This window comes from Pseudoliparis swirei, chromosome 5 (genome assembly GCF_029220125.1).
Source record: "Pseudoliparis swirei isolate HS2019 ecotype Mariana Trench chromosome 5, NWPU_hadal_v1, whole genome shotgun sequence".
NCBI classification, from domain to species: Eukaryota; Metazoa; Chordata; class Actinopteri; order Perciformes; family Liparidae; genus Pseudoliparis; species Pseudoliparis swirei.
The window spans coordinates 4831414-4856346 of NC_079392.1; the positions used below are offsets into that span (position 1 = coordinate 4831414).

Sequence of the window (24933 nt, forward strand, 5' to 3'; positions counted from 1 at the left end):
CACTAACTACATTCACACTTATTCAAGTACACACACACACACACTTATTCAAGTACACACACACACTAACTACATTCACACTTATTCAAGCACACACACACACACTCCCTCCCTCCCTCCCCCCCTGAGTACGCAGCATGAAGATGTCGCTAACCAGCTGCAGTCGCACCGCTCACACATCTGCTTTTCGTCTCGTGTACTCGGGACGTTCTCTCGCCCGATCCCCTCCCGACGCATCGTCCACCTTTCATCCGTCCCCGGTTTCTCTGACCGGGACGCGGCGGCGGGAACATCTTCACGGTGACACGGACCAGACTAAACAAAAGGAACGCTGTGCAGCAGCTGCTGGACAAACATTCCTCTCCTGGAAGAGCGGCGGCAAAAAAACGGACAAATATTCGTCCCGGCACGGTTTTTGGGGAATTTAGCACATTTCCAACGTTGATGAACCTTCACAAAAACAACAAACGGAAGACATTCTGGTCTCATTCTGCAACAAAAACAAACGAGGACCAGGGAGCCGGAGGGTGGGCCGCTACCTCCTGACATCACGTTGCCTCGTGCAGAGACGTCCACATGCAGCCCAGCAGACGAGACGGAGGGGTAGAAGACTTAAAGGATGGAAAAGAGGGTGGCGATGGGGGAAACCGGCCACATCCAGCCAGCTGGGAGAGACTGACAAAAGGAGTCTTTTTTTTTCTTCTCGTGGCATTTCAGACTTTAATATGCAATTCAATAAAACAGTATTTTCCCCTCGCCTCTTCTAGTCTTCCACCGAGGGATTAGAGTGGCGGGGTTCAGCCTTAAATAAATGGCAAAATGATCGGCAGGAGAAAAGATGCCAGACGTGACTACACCGCCGGCTGAACGGAGCAAACGGCATAAAGACTCACTTAAGACTTCAGGTTCTTAAAAAGCAATACGCCTCGCTTACAAGTCTGCAAAGTCGACCACAGGAGATCCATTTCCCCCAGAAAACCCAACTGCCGACGGGGGAACGCTAAGCGTTATAATCGTGTACAAAGTGAAATTTAAATGGTGAAATAACCATCAAATTACCATTGTGTCGAGTTTGCTCATTGGCCACACGGAGCCCCCCCACTCCCCCCCACACACACCTCCTCACCCCCCCATTACATCGTTCATTTTTCGCAATTTCACAACGCTGCGATCGTGACGACTGGCTTCAGTCAACAACACCCGGGCCGTCCGGCGACGGCACGCGGGGAGACGCACGCAAACACCATTCGCAAATAAAAAATATCACACGTTTCAAGAGTGACGCAACCGACTAATTACGGATGAGGTCGGCGCGTCAGGAGCAGCCGGGGACCCGGACCCCCCCGCCTGCCAACTCTCCGTGAAGACGAGGGGACGATAGATGCTGCGCTCGCGTACTCGTAAATAAAATTGAAAAAATACTCGAGGTACAACCGCACCCAACACCGCTCCGTGGTCGGTGCCGAGCACGATCCATCGCCGGTCACCGGCTGCAGGGTGTGTTCTTTCACTGTCGGCACTATTCTACCGAGGCTTGATGCTCAAATAATTTTTTTTAAACTTTAATAATAACAGCACGCCTTCAAAAAGGTTTTATTGATGAATGACGACAAATATTAGTACAGAATGCACTAGGCTAGATTTTTTTTTTATTCAAATAATGCTGCTAGAGTTTGGGGATTGTTCCTTTAACTGGGGGTAATGAGGGCAACTGTGGGTCAGTGGTTAGCGGGTCCGTCTTCCAATCAGAGGGTTGTCGGTTCAATCCCCGCCCTAGTCGATGTGTCCTTGAGCAAGACACTTAACATGCTTTGGATAAAAGAGTCAGCTAAATGACACGTCGTAATGTACATATAATAATACAGAGAAGATGCATTGCAGCTGGTTTGGGGGCGGGGCGGTCATGTGACTCATGGGTAGTGCCCTTGAGCAAGTCACTACCCCCCCCCCCCCCCAGTGGCTTCACAGCAGCGCACCAAATGCAGAGGCCAGAGTTCATGTATGAAAAAATATACAAATGTAATAAAGTTTATGTCTGCAGCATAGAATATGGTACTCTTGCTCCTCAGCAAGGAGAGTGCACGTGTGTGTGTGTGTGTGTGTGTGTGTGCAGGTTGGAAGCCCCAAATATACTGACACTGACGAGGGCCAACAGAATGGCAAGTTACCATCTCGTAAGCGTGCCATCCGGGCTGAAAGCGGCAGACCTCAAATCATTTCAGACCATCAGGAACTAAGTCTGTTCAGGCCATCACGCCTCGGCCGCCCGTGTAAAATATGATCACACGTCTGACAGAAATAAGCAGACGTCATCGTGGCGCAGCGGGCTGCCATACGGAAAGCTGCGGAGATCCGAGTGTTAGATTGAACTGCTGCTGGGGCTTAGCAAGAGTGCCATCCTGTGGTTCAGGAGAACATCGCGAATCAGGAGCTCCAGAAGCCTCGGCGAGATTTAAGTTCACCAGAAAACTGACTGAGCGTGGTCATACATGTTTTTCAAGAGTGACAAAGGAACTTGAATAATGAGTGAATGTTATGTTTTGATCGCCGTGTATTTATTTATTTATTTGTATGCGTGTTACTCGCATAACTCAAAAAGTATTAAACCGAAACACATGAAATTTGGTGGGATGATTGGTTATTATCCGTGGACCATTTGATTAGATTTTGGGATCGATCGGGTCAAAGGTCAAGGTCATGAAAAGGTCAAAATCTTCTTTTTACCATAGCGTGGTCAATTTCTATCCAATTGGCATGCAACTAATGCCAACATGTTCATAATTCAATGCCCAATCTTGTGATATGCGAAGGTATGCGCTCTACCAAGTGCCCGTTCTAGTTGTTGTTGTTGTTGCAGAGAGCAACAACTAACTATCGCTCAGGACAAGACAAATGGCATCGTTCGGTGTAACGTAAAAATCTATCGTTTGCATTTCAGTCGTTTCCTTCTTACTTGGCGAAGAAGACAGTGGAGTTCTCTTTGCTCCTCGTGAAGGCGATGGGGAGGAACCTCAACGTGAGGCTCATCTTACTGGCGTGGGCTGCCAGTCTCTTTGCCTGTAAAACAGAAAAGTAAAAAAAAAGACAGCGCGGAAAAAACATTATTGAAGCGTTAGTATTCGTATAAAAGGATTTTTAAAAGCCATCTAACCTTTGAATCAAGATTAAAATGTTCCCGTGGCACAGCGGGAAGCAGAAAGCTTCTCTTCTCGGCCTCGAACACATGTGCCGGCTGACATTTCAGGAGGAAGAGTCAGCAGCAGGGGGCGAGATCTTCTCTCAGAACAACAATGAACTCATCAACAATCGAACCAAAAGAATACCTGAAATACTTCTAACTCGGCTCATGAAAGGTTTTCATTGCCTTTCCTCTGTGGCACCCGTGTAGCTCCTTGAAAACTCCAGATAGGAGATGTTAAACAAGTGGGTTTTTTCGTTTTTTTTTAAAGGGCACGGCTATCCACAAGGCTACGAACAAACGAGTGCACTTGCAATGTTCTGGAAAGGGAAAACCAAATCCCAAAGCGCATCACGTGCCAAGCGGTTGTCTCTCGCTGAGGAATAAGCTCGTTATCGTGATCGATTTGGGATCCTGCCGAAGCGGCCGCTGCCTCGACGACTCCGGGTAAAAAGAACACGTCTGTCGAATGTTCTGTTCTCACATAGAGACGGTGCAGGTGGAAGCGAGCTGGAAGGGGCACCGAGCAGATGGATGTCTGTGGTTTGGAGCGGTGGGCGTTGCGTAACCACGGACGCAAATTAGACCGAAGCCATAAAAGAGAGAGAACATTCAGAGGAGGCTGTAAAGCTCGGTGCAAATTGTTATTTTTATGAAAACAGTTTTCATCTTTTTTTTTTTTCATTCGTGTGGTGCATTAGGTATTTAATTTACACGTGCATCTCCACTTCTTACATATTCAGGTTGTCTCTTTAAAAAATATATATATATGGTAACTTGAGCAGAGTAAACTATTCACTTTTACTCACACATGAAATTAAAAGCCATTTATAAAATTCATCAACAATAAAGCTGACAGTCTTTTTTTTCTTTCTTAGAGTATGATGTATTCGGTATTTAATTTCTTAGAGCATGTGCATCTCCACTTATTACATAATAAAGTTGTCTTTAAAAAATATATATATATATATATGGTAGACTTGAGCAGAGAGTAAACCATTCACTTTAACAAAAAAATTTAAAAAATAAAATCATATATACTAATGCTTTAAAGATGTAAAAAAGAAATGGAATAAGAATAGTGATAAAGGAAGAGTTATATGGCGAAATGGTGCTTGCTGGTTAACTTTCAGTGAGATCGGCTCTTTAAAGCGAGCCCTGGACTTCAGACACCGGTTCTCGCTCCGTTTAAAAGAGAGGCGGCTTATGAAAGTCTCTCAGCTTTCCAATCGACCGCCTTCTTCCCCGTCTTTGGTCTGGTGCATCTCTGCGTTTCTTGGCGTGCTACAGCAGCCAGTTGGATTCAAGCACAGGGACAGAACAAAACTCTGGCGGGTGGAACCTCTTAAAGGTACGTTACGGTTCTCGACAAAACACCTGAAATCAAGTACGTACTCTGAAAGTGGACCGAGGAGTTCGGATGAGTTTGTCTCTGGTGGCTCCGCCAGCAAACCGCCCTGTATCCTCCAGAAGCCTGTAGTCTACGGCGCAGGTAGAGAACACAGTGGAAACAAACACACAGGTAAAAGGAGGAGCCTTCATCTTCAGTCACGGAAAGGTGTAAAAAGAAGACGCTCACCATTGAGAAGTGCAATTTCATCAAATTCCGAGAGGGTCACAAAGGCAGTTTTATTCCGGACTCCACTGCATCCCGTTTCGCCCTTGTGTTTCTTCACACACGGCAGGCTGGAAAATATGAACAAACAGGATCTGTTAGGTCACGCTTCAGCTGCCGAGAGGAATCTTGGTCAAAAGAGAGAAGGAAAAAAACAAATGCAACAAATGTTTTCCAAGGACTGTTGATCTGCTGAACTGAGGTCAACAAATATGAAACTAGAACGGGCACTCGGTAGAGCGCATAGCTTCGCATATCACAAGATTGGGCATTGAATTATGAACATTTTGGCATTAGTTGCATGTCAATTGGATAAAAATTGACCGTGCTATGGTAAAAAGAAGATGTTGACCCTTTCATGACCTTGACCCGATTGATCCCAAAATCTAATCAAATGGTCCCCGGATAATAACCAATCATCCCACCAAATTTCATGCGATTCAAGAATATTTTGACCTTTTCATGACCTTGACCTTTGACCCGATCAATCCCAAAATCTAATCAAATGGTCCCCGGATAATAAACAATCATCCCACCAAATTTCATGCGATTCAAGAATATTTTGACCTTTTCATGACCTTGACCTTTGACCCGATCAATCCCAAAATCTAATGAAATGGTCCCCGGATAATAACCAATCATCCCACCATATTTCATGCGATTCGGTTTAATACTTTTTGAGTTATGCGAGTAACACGCATACAAATAAATAAACAAATACACGGCGATCAAAACATAACCTTCCGCATTTTCAATGCGACGGTAACGACGGCGTACACCTGAGAAACGGTGGACAAACACCACTCGATTAGCGAAGGAGGTTTTCATCATTCCAGAAATGTGTTTATTTAAGAGCCGTAGAAAACAAGCTTCCTTGATTCACGCGTGTGGACAAACATCCATCAACGACTCGCCTAGACATAAACACAGCTCCAAAAAGACTTTAATCCGGCCTCCAAATGGGTCCCAAAACAAACTAATCTCTTCGGTCGTCAGAAAGTTATGTGTTATGCCTGTAATTGGCTTTCTGAAAGATCTTTATTGAGGCATGGAAAGACCCTATTTGCTGAGAGACAAGTATAAAAGGAATGCTGAACGATGTCCAAAACAACAGGCAACCGTGAGAGGAAAGGGGAAGGGTGTCCGGGGGCGCCCTTTGATACATCTTCATGAAACGTTCCGGCATGACCTTCAATATGGCGTTTAGAAACGTGAAGGAGCTTTAAATGTTTCAGCATCCACAGAATCAGAAGAAAAAAGGTCTTTAAATCATTGCCATGTTGCTACACGCAAAAAGAACAAGAGACGTTCCGTATTATTTCATGATTTTTTAGCGATTATTTCAAAAAAAGAGAACTAGATGTAAAAAGGAATTTAGCTTTTAAGATTCATAAAGAAAAAAAACTATCTAATCATAGAAATAGAGCATACAAGACAGAGAGAATAATAGTAATCATGCAATCACATTATGAAGGAAAGCAAAAAATTCCTACACAAAAAAGATAACCCGGCACTTTAAAGACAGCAGAGACACGCAGCCTGGGCATTCAGACCATCACATTCAGACTACCACGCCACCCACAGAACTCGACAGCATCTCTCTGCAAACAAACACCTCTCTCTTTGCACAACTTTGGGTTTGGACAGAACTTGATCCACACAAGACTCCACCCACACCCAACCAGCCAGCTCTGTCCCCGCGTGCCTGTGCGTGAAGAGGACTCTCCAGCGTCCATCAACACCCACAAGAAATCAACACCCACAACAGAGCTCGTGTGCTGAGAAGGACTGGTGGTGAGAGAGCTGAAGGCGTTCATTTAAGTCTTTTTTACTTCTCTGGGACGGACTTTCTGTTCCATCATGCTCACAACCACCACTCAATCATAGCTAAAGAAATCCACATCGTCCCTCCACTGGGGCGTAAATCCACACAGTAATCATGTGGCACCAGTGCTTCATCTTGAACGCATATCATATCCATTCGTCTTGCAGTCATCTCTTTCCATTTTCGGTCATTCCATCCCCTGTCAACTGAGTCCACTCAGGATGCAATCTGCTCACCCAGCCCCACCCTGACACACAAAGAGCTCCCACCCAAGGTGAATTCATATCTTCATAGCTCGCATTCAGCATCAACCACATCACAAACTTGAACTTTACCACAACATCCACAACAATCTCTGCACAACACTCTGCTGCTGGACTTGAGTGAGAGAGCAGTGAGGCTGCCAGTGATCTCACTGTGCTGAAAGCAGCAGGCCCTCCAGGGCAGGCCAGGGCCCTGCTCAGTCAGTCTCACACTCAGCACCTTCACACCTACCTGACTCAAACCAGGCAAAACACCTCTTCAATCACATGGTTGGTCTCTTTCACAACATTACAATCGATGACAGGTCTCATCACCGAGGATGACAGGACATTGATAGTCTTCAACCTTTTGATGACGCACGTGGGCTTGAATAACAACCTCCTGCAACTGACAAGCAAAAGCAAAGCCACGTTCCTTGACTACAACAACACACCCATCACACCACTGACCAAAGAGAACGTTGACGACCAGTGAGCAGGTCACCACCACCAACGGGTGGAAACAAAGTGATGGACACTTTGAATAATCAAAGTGTTAATAATGAACATATGCCGACAATCACACTCACCATTACTAAATAGCTAACAGCATGCATTAGACTTTTGTTGTAACTTTCTGTGCCCTGTGCAGTTCAATTGTTTCATCATTAAAAACAATGATTATCTAACTATGGTGTGCAAATTAATTTCCTAAAGGAATATAAAATTGTCCTGCATCGTTAAAAAGTGATGAACTACAGATGGGAACCATTTGTGTAAATAAAACAGACGTGTTATGTGGATTACTTCCACCCACACTGGCGTTGGGCCAAAACCGATTCAGATATAATTGTTACATATAGCAATAATTATTATAAAATCATTTTTTAAAGTTGTATAACTTACTCAAAGGCAACTTTAGGACTGATAGATTTAAATGTTTGGTATTTTTCAGGAGTGCGAGTATTACTGCTGTCAAGTTGAGTCCAAAAGCAATTTTAATTAGATTAAAAGTAGATTAGGTAAATATACAAGCGAACACAATTCAAATTTAAAGGCGTTTCTCTTTATCATTATGAAACATGTCTGATGTATTTAGGTTTAAAGGTTCAAATACGTCCAAAAGGCAACTAATAGTGCTATAGATAATATGTCAGAGTTACAATAAAATCTAAGTCCGTGGAACATTTTCTCACAGGTTTCTACAATACAAACAAAAATTAGGAAAAATTGTATGCAACAGTGATAATGTTGTTTTAGTTTGAACTATATTGTGAACCTTCAGATTTGTTTAGGGACCCCTTGTGTCTGGTTATTTGCCAGTAAAATAAAAATAACTCCATTACAAAATGCTCACCTGCAAGAATTGCTCAGACAGGCTGGACATCTGTACTTCGCCTCTCCTGAGCCACACACACCGCAGCTGCAGGAACAGAGAACACGTTAGCACGATGGAGGTCTTTAAGTTGTGAAACAAAATGCAATAAATACTAGAACACAACTTCCGGTGAAGAAACACCAACACTTCAGTCATGTTTTCAATTTAGGATAGGAATTTATAAGCATTTTTTGCTTCTACCTATACCTTTTCAGTCTTTCTTTTTTGTATATTATATAGAATAATATTGTATTATATTTGATTTGATTGCCTGAATAAAATACACAAACAATGTATGAACACCAGGAAACACGAGGCAGGATGTGTGGAAGCTAACTAAGCTACTTGCTAACTGTGAAGCATTATTTGCCGTTATTAACATCTAACGTCCATCCTCTTTATACGTCTGTAACTTTGACAAAGATACAAACAAGAGCTAAAGCTAATACGCTAACGTTAGCTCACGTCAGTTTGCAGTTCGCGCGCGACTTCCTGCCTCGTTCAAACACTCACTTGGAAAGAGCCATCTTTCTTTTGGTCCATTTCAGCGCCTCTTCCGGGCCGTTGTTTTCCATTTGGCTCTCCGCAGTGGACATTAAGTCCGTTGTTGGTAGAATTAAAGAGCACATGACAGCAGGAGAGAAGTCCCCACGTTGGATTTCACGGAGAACCCCGGTGTGTGACATCAAAACAAACCCTCTTCCGCCGGTGCATTGCGTACCGTGAGCTGCACGTGGAGATGACTTCCGGTTGGAAAGCTGCTCAGTAGCGCCTCTCGGTGTCAGTGGAGGGGAACTGCAGCCGGTCATGAGAAAGTTAAACAGAGCTGATGAGGATGGGAGAAATATGTGTCCCTAATAATGTAGGTGCTATTGGTAAATTATATATATATATATATATATATATATATATATATATATATATATAATGTAATATATATATATATATATATACATAATGTAATAATATATACACACATATATATATATATGATGTGTGATTTATCTGTGTAACTATATAACATATATGTAATAATATATATATATATATACAGTATATATTACTACAACTAAATATGATATATATTATTATATATCATATATATATTTAACTATTAATATATAAAGTTGACATTCAACAGTTATTAGATCCCAACAGATTGTTTGACCACATTTGAAAAAGTACAGAATCATTTGTGGATCAAATGCTCCATTTATTTGTTTGTCATCGTATTATTATTATTTACACATTTTAATCCACATTTATCCTGCACAGACTTATATAATTACACTTTGTTCAAGGTAACATAACTTAAGCATATGACTGTGTTTTCTGTGTATTCCGACTCTGGCCTCGTGTAGCTGCCAGTTTACCTATAACCACCAACTGAATTAACTCAAATAACAGTATGATAAACATACAGTCACAGGTGTAAACACACAAACACACCTTTTAACATAAATACTTCTTTAGACCGAGCTGTGGTTGACCAAATAGTTCTCTGAAAGTATAACTTTGTGAACCAAAAAAAAAAGGATATAAATAAACATATACAGTATGCTGTCAATATATACACAGGAAATGTAACAACTCACTGATGACTCATTCTATGTTGCAGCACCAATGATAGGTTTCCCCTGAAGAACCTACCACAACGACGGAAAAACTACAAAAAGTAATGAAGTGTATAAAAAAAAAATGGTTCATAAATTAAAAATGACCAAATCAACATAAGTACTTCGACAACACAACAACTCTTGATGTAACCGGTACATACAACAAAAAGGCAACCCAAAAAAAAGACGAACTTGACAATATTCTAGAAAGCAAATGAGCAGGTAGAGGTAGAGCACCATCTGTCAAGATGTACAGGACCGAAGACCGAGATATCTTGAAAACAATGTAAAATAAAAGACTTTTGATCGGAAAAAAAAATTGGAAATATCTAAAGCAGTCACACTTTATCCGCATGCTATTGCACTCTGAAAAGTTTAGTTAGGCAGTGCTCCTACGTAGAGGCCTGGCACGCTCCTTCGAGTTAGGCCTCTGCTTAGGATGGTCTGGGTGTGTTTGTGTGGGAGTGAGAAGCAAGGCGTGAGTTTTTTGATGGTGGGGGGGGGGGGGGGGGTCACCCTACCCTGTGATCGGGAAGTGATGTGGGCTCATATGCAATCACCGTTTTTTGAGCTAACAATTATCGACAAAACAAACTTTATACAATTTTTTGGACAAATATTGGTATAGGCCTACGCTCTCATCCTCTGGGCCTTCTTGGCCAAGGATTTCCCACCGATATCGAGTTCTTCCATGCGAGTCTGCCTTCGATTGGACACGGGGGAAGATGTCGCTCCGACGTGACGATCTCTCACTCTCTTTGGTAGGAAGACATTTGGGTTTTTTTTGTAACAACCTTGTATTTTAGCAGTTCATGTATAAAAAAAAACCAGGTCAACGGGACGGTGACGTCGGTGTCAGAGGAAGCAGACCGGACTGATTTCTATATACCGCTCACTACTATTGGACCGGGACGTGGGAAACTCCTGGATGTCTACAATCGGGAGCTGACGACTGTCCTGAGTATGGAAGAAGAAACGTGACTGGTGCCAGCGGCCATCTTGGATCTGAAAGAGAGAGAGAAAAAGAAAAAAAAAGTGATTCATGTTCCAAATTGACGTGACACGTTTCATAAAATATTCCATAAACGAAATCGGTTCTCTGTCCCGCTCGTAATTACCTCGCACTCGTCTTGCAGCGTGTGCGGTTCAAGTACCGTGTCTTTCTCGAACATCTGTTTGTTCCAGCCGCGAAACCGGAGCGCGGCGTTCTGTCGCGGCGCGGATCCGACGGCGCCGTGCGGAGGATCATTTAGGCAGTGGAGCGTGACGCTGTGACTGGCCTCGGTACTCAGGAGATGGAGAAACTTCATTTGGACTTTCCCGACGTCAAACACCATCTGTGGGCCAGGGGAGCAGAATCGGCAGCGCGATCAGTTTTGCCATCGCGACGGGATGAGGAATTTGAATTTTTAGCAATGGGCAATACAGAGGATTGTAGCAGTTACGGGTTTATATGTAATTTGAAAGCTGATTTAACTCATTTTAAACTCTTTTAAAAGTGAGCAGTTTTTAAATGAGTGCTCTGTTGTTGTGGAAGACATGGATGACAGAGCACATCCAAAACGTAACACAACCACTACTTCTATTATATCTATATTCATAATTTAATAATATGAAAAAAAAGCTACTATAAAGCACCTTGAGATATATATATATATATGTATCAAAGTGCTTTAGAGTAGGTTTTTTTTCTTTATTAGATACAAATAAATAAAAATTACGTTTTTTTTCTATATTAAATTATTAACTTTTATATACAGGACTGTCTCAGAAAATTAGAATATTGTGATAAAGTTCTTTATTTTCTGTAATGCAATTAATAAAACAAAAATGTCATGCATTCTGGATTCATTACAAATCAACTGAAATATTGCAAGCCTTTTATTCTTTAATATTGCTGATTATGGCTTACAGATTAAGAAAACTCAAATATCCTATCTCTAAATATTAGAATATCATGAAAAAGTATACTAGTAGGGTATTAAACAAATCACTTGAATTGTCTAATTAACTCGAAACACCTGCAAGGGTTTCCTGAGCTTTGACAAACACTCAGCTGTTATAAATCTTTTTTTTTACTTGGTCTGAGGAAATATTCAAATTTTATGAGATAGGATTTTAGAGTTTTCTTAAGTTGTAAGCCATAATCAGCAATATTAAAAGAATAAAAGGCTTGCAATATTTCAGTTGATTTGTAATGAATCCAGAATGCATGACATTTTTGTTTTTTTAATTGCATTACAGAAAATAAAGAACTTTATCACAATATTCTAATTTTCCGAGACAGTCCTGTATATATGTATATAATTTATTATATATATATATATATTTAAACCTTTATTTAACCAGGTGAATCCCATTGAGATTTAAAATCTCAGGCAGCAACATAAGAAACATATAATTACAACCAAAAAAAATACAGAACATAACAAGTTAAAAGAAACTACCGTAAAAGTTAAGAGACAAGTGACATAACAGAGTTAATTTTAAGAAACATTGAAATTTTTTGGAAACCTCCATTTCGTTTATTTTATACTTAAAAAGCAGTAAATTATTCTGCAACATATTCCAGGATGAGGGTTCAGAGTACACACAAGTCACATAAATTGCACATATATTGATATGTGCATTTAAAAAAAAACACTTTGAGAGGCCATTGTTACCTTATTAGAGGCCACTGGGTGTAAACAGGTGCTCCCTCCTGCGGTAAAGTTGCAGAAGACCTTGAAGGCATCAGAAGTACAGCCCAAGTTCGGATCGATCCAGAACCAACCTGAAAGTCCCCCGATACAAAAGGCAGGGACAGAGAGAAAGGAAAGGCAGGTATTCATATCAAGGCATATTCCAAACATCGTCCTCTGCCTTTGATCCAGCATCCAGATGAGACTCCCACCATCTCTGAGCCTGTGGTGACAGTCCAGCAGATCTTTGCAGACGCGAGCCGGCTTCTCCCTCGTGCCCAGAGGCGTTTTGATGCTCTCGATGACGCCGCTTAGGTAACGCAGAGTCTTCAGTATCTCCGTGTTCTGGTCCGGCGGGTTCACCTCTGTGTTCTGGAAACTCTGGTGAAGAACGGGCAGGGTTCATACACATGTTGACCAATGGATTACCATGACATGACCATGACTTTAACATGACTTTACTATGACTTTAACATGACTTTAACATGACTTTACCATGACTTTACCATGACTTTAACATGACTTTAACATGACTTTACCATGACTTTACCATGACTTTACCATGACTTTAACATGACTTTAACATGACTTTACCATGACTTTAACATGACTTTAATATGACTTTACCATGACTTTACCATGACTTTACCATGACTTTAACATGACTTTAACATGACTTTACCATGACTTTACCATGACTTTAACATGACTTTACCATGACTTTACCATGACTTTACCATGACTTTACCATGACTTTAACATGACTTTAACATGACTTTAACATGACTTTACCATTACTTTACCATGACTTTAACATGACTTTAACATGACTTTAACATGACTTTACCATGACTTTAACATGACTTTAACATGACTTTACCATGACTTTACCATGACTTTACCATGACTTTAATATGACTTTACCATGACTTTACCATGACTTTAACATGACTTTAACATGACTTTACCATGACTTTAACATGACTTTAATATGACTTTACCATGACTTTACCATGACTTTACCATGACTTTACCATGACTTTACCATGACTTTAACATGACTTTACCATGACTTTAACATGACTTTAACATGACTTTACCATGACTTTAACATGACTTTACCATGACTTTACCATGACTTTACCATGACTTTAACATGACTTTAACATGACTTTACCATGACTTTACCATGACTTTAACATGACTTTACCATGACTTTAACATGACTTTACCATGACTTTACCATGACTTTAACATGACTTTAACATGACTTTAACATGACCTTACTATGACTTTCTATGATTTTTTCAAGACTTCAACCCCCCCCCCCCAAAATGTTTAACCTCGGTGTATACATGATAGTGGATTATCGCTGAGCTACTGTTTCTATGGCAACCACACTTTTCAGTTAAGGTGCAAAAAAATGAAAAAAATGTGAATATAACACATTTCTATGACTTCTCTAAAACTTTTGGGATTAATTTTTTTTTTTTTTTTTACCAACAGGTTTCCAGGACTTTAAACCAAATTTCCATGAGCAAACATTTTGTAAAATCTCGGTGCACACGCGAAAAATTTACTTTTCTAAAACTTTTGAGATAAAAAAAAATTCTCCAGGTTTTCCATGACCGTATGAACCCTGATGGAGAAGGACGGCGCTGTCAAACTCCAAACTGATATATTATAGTGGCAATACTTATTATAGTATTACAGTGGCAATACTAACAAAGAGTGAAAAACAGGAATTGTGAAAAACGTCGCATTAAGAGTTTCAAACCACCAATTATTCATTGGACTTTTCCATCCGCCAACTTCTCTGTCATCCATGCAACACCCCCCATTACCCCCATTACCTAACCCCATTACCCCCATTACCCCCTAACCCCGGCTCAGTGGATTAGTGCCTCACCTCCGTCCTGATGGCAGTGTTGGAGTCAGATAGGCCATAGACTGCCGAGTCAACATAAATCTGCCTCTGTAGATTCAGAATCAACATATTCAGTTTCATGAAAACACAAAACATCCAGCGCCCCCTTGTTCATTATTTAGCTATTAAACTGAACTATTTTAATCCGTAGGCTTTTTCAAAATTATTTATTGGTTATAGAAAAACAAGAACGTTTCAAAAACACAATGTGGTTTATGGAGAAGGAATAAGAATACACTTTTTAATACCAGCAGTAAAATGAGTCTTGCATCAATAATCCCTGACATTCCTGACTTCGGTGGTGGGAGAAAGAATAACACATTCCAGTCGGCATAAACACTACAGTTATGATATAATGTGTGTACAGAAAAATGGGATCTGATGTGGTTGCTTTTCGGGGTTCTTGGAATTGTTGGAACAGGAAAAGGTCATTCAGATTCCACTTTATCCTCAAGTAATGACAGCTAGTCGACATGCAGAAGGGTTCTATCACAGTGCATGTGTGTGTGTGTGTGTGTACACTACTGGTCAAACGTTTTAGAACACCTCAATTTCCCCAGTTTTTATTGAAATGTACACCGTTTAAATTTCTCAATGTACTCTGAAATTAAAGCATAGAATAAATAAACGATTGGAGATAAAAAATAAATAAATCATGGAATCCTTTTGTTTAACAAAATATAATCTACATTTTTGACTCAGATATAACAGGTGAGCACACTCGTAGAGAGTTCTTTGTACAATGGAAAACAAATATTGTTCAGAAAGTTCTTCCAGCTGCACGTCTTTAACTCATCACTTTTTCCCTGAAAAGGGCCTTTTTTGTATAACTCTGAAATGTACATTATTTTTCAGTATTTGGTAACCTAAACTTTTTTGTCTGGCAGTTTGTATATATATATATATATATATACTAAATATGTTCTACTATTTTTTCTCCTATTTTTTCTTTTTATATTTATTATTCATTATTTATTTTTTCTCCTCTTTTACTCTATATTTTCTCAAAACATATTTTTTTCTTTCTTTCTTTTTTGTATTTATTATTATTTTTGTCTCCTCTGTTACTATACATTTTCAACTTATGTTTCAATATTATTTCTTGTTTTCTTTCTTGTTTATTACTTCTCCTCTTTTACTTTAACCCTTGTGTTGCCTTCGGGTCAATTTGACCCGATTCAATGTTTAACCCTCCTGTTACCTTTATATTTACTAACATATTTTACCCTTGAGGTCAATATGACCCCAGCTATTAAAATCTCCAGAAAATTATTAGAATTAATATTGTTTTCCAAGTTTAAGTGTGAGGTACTTTATGTTTGTTTGTTGACTCCCGAAAGAACACCGACATTAAACATTGAATCGGGTCAAATTGACCCGAAGGCGACAGGAGGGTTAAATGTTCTACCAATGTCTGTTTTTGTCTTTCTTTCTTTTTCTTTCTTTCTTTCTTATTTTTTTCACTTATGTTACGATACATTTTCTACATATGTCTGTTTTTTTCTTTATCTTTTTTAAATTTTTCTTATTTATTTGTTGTCATTGACAATGTTTTGTCCCTTTTCTTTGGTTCAGTAAAATTGTATAGTCAATAAAAAAATGTTTTCCCTCCACGTTGCGTGCCTTACTCGGACATATTAATCCCCGACTATATATGCACGAGGCACTTACTGTTGGTCCTGGAGCACCAGGAGGTCCCTACAGTTAGAATAAAGCAGAAGACAAAATGAGTCACACAATGAAACATGAGCCCGTTGTGGTTGCGGTGAAACCACGTCGGATAAATTATTGGGAGATGTTTTGAGAACTGGTCTGGTCTGGACTGACCACATGCATTTGGAATAATGTCTTTTTAGTTTTAGTGTATCATAAAAATACAATTTCACATTGAAAAAGCCACCAGCAATCTCATGTTATCCTTGTTGCCCATGCTGTTTCATGAAATGTATTCATTAATGTGCACTGTACCTTATCAAATAAACCCAAATAAAAAAATCCAGGTCCAAAATGAATGTAAAAGGAATGTGTGTATACTGTGAGCTAAACACTAGATAGTGAGGCGAGCACTTACACTCGGTCCTGGTATTCCCTGTGGTCCTTGAGGCCCCTGGAAGCGTGAGAAAGAAATATCAGTGTTCATCTGGATGACATCATGCATAAATAATGCGTTTCGTTTATCCTGTTAACAGGGTTCATACACATGTTGACCAATGGGCTTCCAGGACTTTAAACCACATTTTTATGAGCAAATCATTTTATAAAAATCTCGGTGTATACATGAAAAAGTGCGAAAAAATTGAGTACAGGGAAAAATCCAAAGCATACTGTATATAACCTTAAATGACTCGAATGAATGAGAGACAATAGTTTGATTAAAATAATTAACATTTATTTAAAAATGTATAAAAGACTGAGGTGCTAGTATGAGAGCGTATGCCGGCTTATATTTTTAGCGTCTCTCTTTAAAAAAAAGAAGTAATTATTTTAAACTCAGCGTGAATAAACATGTGAATATAACAAATTTAACATGACTTTTCCAAAAATGTTGGGATTACATTTTTTTTAAAGGACTTTTTCCAGGCCTAGAAATATACATAAAAAAATTCAATCAATCTTTTCCAGGTTTTCCATGACAGTACAAACCCTGTACGTAAAAAAATGTCGCGGCCCGTGTGTGAAAACTCCGACACCCTAACATAAACAGCCCCTTTAAAAAAGACAAAGTGAATTGGATCATTGAAACGCAGCAGGAGCAGGAAGTGGTTAAACTCCTCCCCCCCTCTGGCTGACCGTTCTAAGGTAGCCCCCTGGGGTGAGGGGGCATGCGAACTCAGGGGGGGGGGGGGGGTTTCAGGTCGTTCCATGTCCATGTGTGTGAAAGTACACACATTGACATAGGGGCAACATCAGGAGTTGGGGGTTCAATTCCCGCCCAAGGCACGACACCCTGAAGTGCTCCCTGTCGCTGTGACTACGGTGTATGAATATAACATGTTAAGCGTCTTTGAGTACCTTAAGAAGCGCCATATAAATTAAATGGATTAATATTATTATTAGACACAACAGGTTACATCATCAGTGTGTGTGGCAGCGTAAATATGCAGATTGCACTGCGGTCTGCCACGCTAATATTTTGACGAGGCATTTCCTCGACGGTGTTTACACAAGAGGGTCTGAGAACACCGACGGGCCCCCACAGCGAGTCCCGATGACTCTACCGTGGGTCTTTATTGCACACACACACTGCGTTGAGGTGGCCCCAGCAATGCTTTCTCAGGAAGGAATTTAAGTAAAGTATAATCATGATATAATCACACGGTCTATTAGCATGTCATCATGCGTAATATAAATCAGTATCACATAATCAGTCCGTGCTGGTTGGAATAAAGTCTTACCATTTCACCGCCGCCCCCCTTCAGACCCCGAGGACCCTGTGGAAAATTTTAAAAAAGGATTGTTTCCCACTCTGTGTTCTATATGAACCTCAATTAGCAAAACAGTGAATATGTTTATTTCAAGTTAATGTAATGTTTGTGTTTTTAATCAAAAAATATAATTGTCTTGATATTTCTTTGTTATACAACTCTCATTACACACACACACAGAGAAAAATTAAGGTGCCACCTGGAACCGAAAATGGTTCTTCGGAGAGATGCCATAGAAGAACCATTTCCGGTTCCACAGAGAACCTTTTAAACCAGGGTTCTTTAAAGAACCATTTCCTTAAAGAGTTCTTCAAAGAATCTATAAAGGTGTCTCAAAGAACCTTAAAAAAATGGATCTTTAAAGAACCATTTCCTTAAATAGTTCTTCTAAGAACCTATAAAGGTGCCTCAAACGAAAAAATGGTTCTTCAGTAGCTGATGGTTCTTTGTAGAACCACAAAGCCTTTTAAAGAACCATTTAAGAACCATTATTGTTCTGTGTGGACACACACACACACACACACACACACACATATGCAGAAACGTACAGGTATTCCCACGGGGCCCATCTTTCCTTCAGGGCCTACAGGTCCAGTGAACCCCTGAAACATACACAAGCAGAGTTGAGGAGTACACAAATAAGTCTGAAAAAAAAAAGTGTGTCATAACAACGACAACAGAAAGTGTGAGTAGTTGAAGAGATCTTTAACATACTTTTGTAAAACTATTCCCCTAATGGGGGTTTGACTCCCTGCAGTACAGAAAGCACTTTGGTGTGTTTATCGGGTATTTTCTCTCTTCTTTTTAATCTTACCAGCGTGCCGATTGGGCCTTTCGGGCCAGGGAAGCCTCTCAATCCCCAATCACCATTCTGCCCCTGTCGGGAGGGGGAAAAGAGGTTTTAGGTAATCCATCCGCAGTAGACGGAGGGGGAGGGGGGGGGAGTGGACGACAATATGATGGAGCGCTTTGTTTTCAAATGTCTGTTCTGTTTTTATCATCTCTTCACACGCTGAGTCTCTCTTGGTCTCTTACCATTTCCCCTGGAAAGCCCTGGAAACCGACCATCCCCCGATCTCCAGCTTCCCCCTGCAGGCACACACGAAGATGACATCATAGGAGCGTTTGCATTTTCACGAACACATTCAATTCAATTCAATTCAAAGTTTATTTTATACAGCCCAATATCACAGATTATAAAATTTGCCTCAGTGGGCTTTAACATCTGTACGCGTACGACATCCCTGACCTTTGACCTCACATCGGATCAGGAAAAACTCCCAACATAAAAAGAAACACACGCACATCAAATCATAAGTACAATGTGTGTCTATGTATGTGGTGTGTATGCGTGTGTGTGTGTGTGATTTTTCATACCCCTTTCATACGTGTCTTAAAAAATAAATACATGTTCTTGTCCATTTCAAAAGCCCCGGGACACGGACACGGACACGGACACACACACACACACACACACACACACACACACACACACACACACACACACACACACACACACACACACACCCTCCTGGCGACTGTGGGCTTTGGTGTCTGGGCCCTGTTCAATGTCTGTTGTCTACGCCATGTTTGCACAGCCAGTCGTCCACATCCTCCAGACGGCTCCGCTTTCGGGGGGCCAGAAGTCTTTGACCGAGAGAACTCTATTGACTGAAAGAGTGCAAATGGGATCTGACCCAAGGCCCCCCCCCCCCCCCCCCCCAGAGTCCGCTCTCTGTTTCACGAGCATCAATGGAGAGCAGCGCGAGGCATTGAATGGTGTTTCTCTTCCTCTTCTCTCTGAGGCGTTACATAAGGAAAGCGGAGCACCTTCGCTGCAGGTCTCTCTGGAGGGTGAGGATGTTACATAACTCGGCCTGGAACAGGCAGGAATGTTTTCCCATTCCTGGTCTTGCCCAGATAATTTGTTCCTCTACTCTTGGGTGGAAAAGTGTCAGGCACACCGATTGTCTACTTAACCCCTGAAGCGATATTTAGAGAGGTATTAAATAATGTATAGAAGCGTCTGAGAAAATAATGGTTCTCAAATGGTAAATTAAAAGGCTTTGTGGTTCTACGAAGAACCATGAAGAACCATTCTTTTGTTTGAGGCACTTTTATAGGTTGTTTGAAGAACTCTTTAAGGAAATGGTTCTTTAAAGAACCCTGGTTTGTAAGGTGCTTTGTGGAACCAGAAATGGTGCCTTAAAGAACCATTTTAAAGGTTTTTTGAGGCACCTTTATAGGTTCTTTGAATAACTCCTTAAGGAAATGGTTCTTTAAAGAACCCGAGTTTGAAAGGTTCTTTTGGAACCAAAAATGGTTCCTCTATGGCATCACTCTGAAGAACCATTTTCAGTTCCAGGTGGCACCTCCATTTTTATCACTTCTACTTCTACTTATTTCTGAGGGTTTAGTTATGACTCTTTATGTTAATGCTGAAGCTAAACATGAGCCGATGGGTCTAAAAATGAACACGCCACAATATCTAATACACTATATTATTCTGACAATTATTTCATGGCTATGGAAATTTAGGATGGATTTTGTTCACTATATACTCACTGGTTGTCCTTTGGGTCCCAGGTCCCCTGGCCTGCCCTGGTCACCTGTAACTCCCACCAGGCCTTTGATCCCCGAGGCCCCCCAGTTCCCCGACAGACCCAGGTCTCCCTGATGCAACAAAAAGTCAAGAATTAAAAAAAGTTAGTCCTATTTATGAAGATGTTTCTACACCGTAGTTCTGTCAAGACGCCCTGCTACAATGTATAATCAATGAGGTCAATATTTATTATCGATTTTTCACCTTCTGACCAAGTGGCCCTCTTTCCCCGGGTGGTCCAGGAAGTCCAATCTCTCCCCTGGGACCCGGACGTCCAGCAGATCCCTCCAGTCCCACCGAGCTTCTCTGACCCTGAAAGAAATGTTATAATAATAAATAAAATTTAAAATATAAATAAAAAATAAAATAAATAAAATAAAATAATTAATAATAATAAAACCATACAATTTGTTTTTGACTAATTATTTATTATTTGTATTATTATTCTCCATAACGAAAAAAGAAAACGTCAACATGGTACCTTAAGGATTCATCGGAGGTCAAAGACTCATGAAGACTCATTGTAAATAACCCCATGAAAGGTTTATTGTTTTGTGTTGATTGCCTGCTTTTGTATCTGCTTTATTGATTTTTTAATATTGTATTGTTTGAATACTTGTATAGACGTTTTAATCTACTTCCTCTTAAAGTTAAATCGGACTTTTATTTGGAAATCTTAAGAGGAAGCGCACTTTTATTTTATGTTAAAATACAAACTTGAAGGTACAGCTACGGATGTTACGGACGGATGCGCATTTTATTTAAAGTGTAATAGTTTTTATGGACCTGTATGAGGCTAACGCTCTAATGGTGGTGACAAGGTGGTAAGAGTTTTGGTTCATGTTTATTCACCGAAAGAGAGAAAATGAAGAAGTTTCACCAGCATTAAGTTTCACGCCAATTCATATATGGGGATCCGTTACACTCATAATGGTGGTGAACCAAAAAAAAGTAACAATTATTGGACAATTCTTGCATTGCAAGTTTGCTCTTAAGCAGCTGGCGCTCGTACGTCGGAGCGTCCTTGAATGCACCAACAAGGAAAAGTGTTAAACAGTCAAATTGTAGTGCAAAAAAAAAAAAAAACGCAGGTAAAGCCGTGTAATATAAAATGAAAATCAATACATTTCTTCAATTATGTTTTAAATTCCAATGTTTATCTCGATACATCCAAACACATTTCTGAATTCTTCTTCTTTTTCCCCCCAGCTGTAAACCACAGTGCCACGGTAACGTCTGCTGGCCTCTCCTGGTTATATTTCTTGGCGGTGTGCCGCTCCCCTGAGTGCCCCCATACAACGGACTGCATGTCACCGAGCTGCTCTCTCACACCACAAATCACCGCGGTTAGCTGCTCCGGGAGGCGGGAGGAGCGAGCGACATTCGAAAGCGAGTGGGCCGTCGTCCCCACACACACACACACACACACACACACACACACACACACACACACGGCTTCTGTTCCCACCCTACACCGTGCGGATACATCTGGAACCAGATGTTCTGGGAGAACTTCCCCACCAGCATATGCTATGAAGCTATCTGTATATCTATATAAAAAGATGTGTACAGTATATACACACATATGTAGTATTAGCACGTGGGTTAAATCATCATCATCATCATCATCATCATCACCACAAGGGGTCCATTGGACATCATAATGAAGAACATCTCCTGAATGCTCCTCGGCAACTCCTGAAGTTTCAATGCAAGTCATGTTTTAGGATACACTGAGCACCTATTTCCTCTTCTCTCTCTCCTTATGGATGCATTTACATCTCTCCATCACACATTATTAACTCTTTGTGACTTCACGTCTCATAGGGTCCATCGGACCTGGCTTGGTCTGATGACCCCAGCCATGGTCCTGCTAATGCGCCCCACCCCCCTCCTCTCTACCTCCGTCTGTCTCATGGATCGTGGAGGTCTGGATCATTGTCCATGCCTACTAAGAACTATTCCTACACTCTGTCATACTCATTGAATGTGTTTATGAGACTCTGTAACGCTTCATTCTGGTCACATGACATCTATTGTTCTGTCCATCCTGGAGAGGGATCCTCCTCTGTTGCTCTCCTGAAGATTTCTTCCCCTTCTTTTTTTCCCGTGAAAGTTTTTTTTCTTCTAATTTGTTTGGGGTCAAAGGTCAGGGATGTGGTATGTGTACAGATTGTCCAGCCCTCTGAGGCAAATTTGTAATATTGGGCTTTATAAAATAAACGTAATTGAATCATCATTGCAAAATCAAAAATATAGGACCCTTGAATATCTATACGCTCTGATTTTACAGTTCAGGAATTCTCACTCCTCAATATGTAAACAAAGGCAGGACGTGTTTTCGAGGCTTCTTGATACAGAATAAATAGCATCCGAGTTTCTTTATGTTATTATATGCATATATGCGTCCTTATTATTTTAAATGGCTGGATCCTCCAGCAAAAAACACGTTGGAAAATAAGAGCACCCAAAGAGCTCTCGACTACTGAAGCAGGCCTGGAATAAAACAAAATGAAACTGGTCACTTCTAAGAAAAGCTCTCAAATATTCCAAATGGACAGTATTGTGCGTGATTTAGGAGTTGGTATAGTTGTGGGACTCTCTCCGCTCGTGAGAAACCACACCACGTCAGTCAAAATTAGACTTACTCGACTTTTTAAACAGCAGCAATATAATAAATCAAAGCCAGACAGAGAAGTCGTGTCTTTCTAACTCTTGGCCGAGAAGGCCACTCGTGCATGAAATCCCAATCACACGTTTGGCTGCACAGACCCGCTGCGTCGCACCCAGAAAGAAGCCAATCAAATCAAACGAGGTCTTTACTGATAAGTTAATCACAACCGAATGTCTCGGTCAGAGAGTCTCCAGCTTTCAAAATTCCCCCATGAGACGTAACATGAAAACATTTGCTAGCTCCTGCAATCGGATAAAGAGTTGGAAAGCACGTATTGCGTGTGTCATTCCTGAGTTACAGACACCGTAACCGAGGCTATAGGACAACAGGCATACAGTACGTGTGACTGTATGTGTCAATGCTACTGACAGATCTGAACTGAAACATGAGCCAAATGCCTATATATGGACATGCCTCAATATTTAATACACTATTATTCTTACACAATTATTTCATGGCTATAGAAATTTAGGGTGGAATGTGCCACATTTTAGAGAGGTTTTTGTACTAAAACCTCTCTAACTTTGTTCTGCTTCACTTTTTCAAAGTCAAACTGTGCAGGCAGAATGTTAACATATTTTAAAATAATTTCTGAGAGTTTTAATCCTTTCTACTGCCTCATTCCAAACATATAATCATCATGGAAGTGCTTTTTTCCTAATTCTGACCTGAAATTTGTATATATTTTATGTGTGCCATCTTCATTTACTTTTACCCAGTAACATATAGACTGATATCTACACATCTGAATAAAAGAAACAAATGTTTAAAAAGGTAAAAATGTAAAAATGATTAAAATAGCCCTAGTGGTTGCAGAGATACAGCCTTTTTAGTTTGGGTGTGCAATTTTCGGAGCAGAGGCCTAAAAAAAGCGTGGTGCTTAAAAGGTTGAATCCCAAATGAGGATGTAATCCCAAGTGAGCAATATATAAGCAACATAAGCAAGGAGTCACGAAGCATTCTCATTTTTCGGAGCAGGAAAACCAGATGACTCGACCTGTAGTCTGTGTGCAGATTCAATGATCTGTACTTTCCTCATGAAAGTACAGAGGAAAGAAAAGAGGTTGCGACCCTGAATCAGGATGTTGCATGTGTGAAGAGATTTGGTCAAATGGACGAGTAGCAAATTCATTTCCTCTGAACTTTCTTCACATCCCAGTTCACTTTGGAACACGTCTAAATGCGTACGCCGTTAAAACGACGTCCAATTTCTGTGCCGTCGTGGATTACCTGTCGTCCGCGTTTTCCTGGCATTCCCGGTAAGCCGGTAAATCCCGGGGGACCGTCCGTTCCTGGGTAACCCCTCAGCCCCACGAGTCCAGGGATACCAAATGGCCCCTGGAAAAATATCCAGAACATCGACAATGTCACTCCATCTCAATCTCAGCCTGAGGGGCGTTTACAGTCTACTCGGGATTGATAGACTCATATTTAGACGCTTGAAGGAAATACGCAAAACTGCTGCAGCTGATGTTTTCTGTGCATTATATGATCCAACAATGGGAAGCAGCAGAGTATTTGTTAAGTCACACAATAAAATTTCCTTCTTTTTCTCATTTTTAAATGCAGTAGCGGTAACCAATTGGTAAATATGCGAGGAGGAAAGTTCTGACACGGCTCCTCGGGGAACTCTGTGGGTTACACCCCTTGCTGATTCTGGTTTATAGGAGGACTTCAAAGAAGAAGTCTCCTTTGTCGTGGAAGAGTCGGCTCCTGATCTGGATCGAGACCCCGAGACCTCGTATCTGCTTCCACGAACCCCAAGTTTCG

At 40.7% G+C, this 24933-nt stretch overlaps 2 protein-coding genes across 3 annotated transcripts in view; both read right to left on the reverse strand.

Annotated features, from left to right (window-relative positions):
• znhit6 (zinc finger HIT-type containing 6) overlaps nt 1–8914 on the reverse strand; it is a 31117-nt gene extending 22203 nt beyond the window's left edge. For both annotated transcript variants that reach the window (XM_056414850.1, XM_056414849.1), the window contains exons 1-5: nt 8752–8914; nt 8218–8283; nt 4758–4864; nt 4574–4659; nt 2954–3057 (exon numbers count right to left, since the gene is read on the reverse strand). In XM_056414850.1, coding sequence (XP_056270825.1) covers nt 2954–3057; nt 4574–4659; nt 4758–4864; nt 8218–8283; nt 8752–8867 — 479 coding nt within the window. In that variant the 5' untranslated portion in view covers nt 8868–8914. The remainder of the gene's footprint in view (nt 1–2953; nt 3058–4573; nt 4660–4757; nt 4865–8217; nt 8284–8751) is intronic.
• Nucleotides 8915–9430: 516 nt separating this feature from the next.
• The window catches only part of LOC130194073 (collagen alpha-1(XXIV) chain-like), a 107843-nt gene continuing 92340 nt past the window's right edge, over nt 9431–24933 (reverse strand). Inside the window, exons 47-60 of the mRNA XM_056414954.1 lie at nt 24394–24501; nt 20694–20801; nt 20453–20560; nt 18923–18976; nt 18702–18764; nt 18436–18489; nt 17858–17893; nt 16534–16569; nt 16134–16160; nt 14445–14510; nt 12748–12916; nt 12518–12627; nt 10973–11191; nt 9431–10859 (exon numbers count right to left, since the gene is read on the reverse strand). Coding sequence (XP_056270929.1) covers nt 10710–10859; nt 10973–11191; nt 12518–12627; nt 12748–12916; nt 14445–14510; nt 16134–16160; nt 16534–16569; nt 17858–17893; nt 18436–18489; nt 18702–18764; nt 18923–18976; nt 20453–20560; nt 20694–20801; nt 24394–24501 — 1308 coding nt within the window. The 3' untranslated portion in view covers nt 9431–10709. The remainder of the gene's footprint in view (nt 10860–10972; nt 11192–12517; nt 12628–12747; nt 12917–14444; nt 14511–16133; nt 16161–16533; nt 16570–17857; nt 17894–18435; nt 18490–18701; nt 18765–18922; nt 18977–20452; nt 20561–20693; nt 20802–24393; nt 24502–24933) is intronic.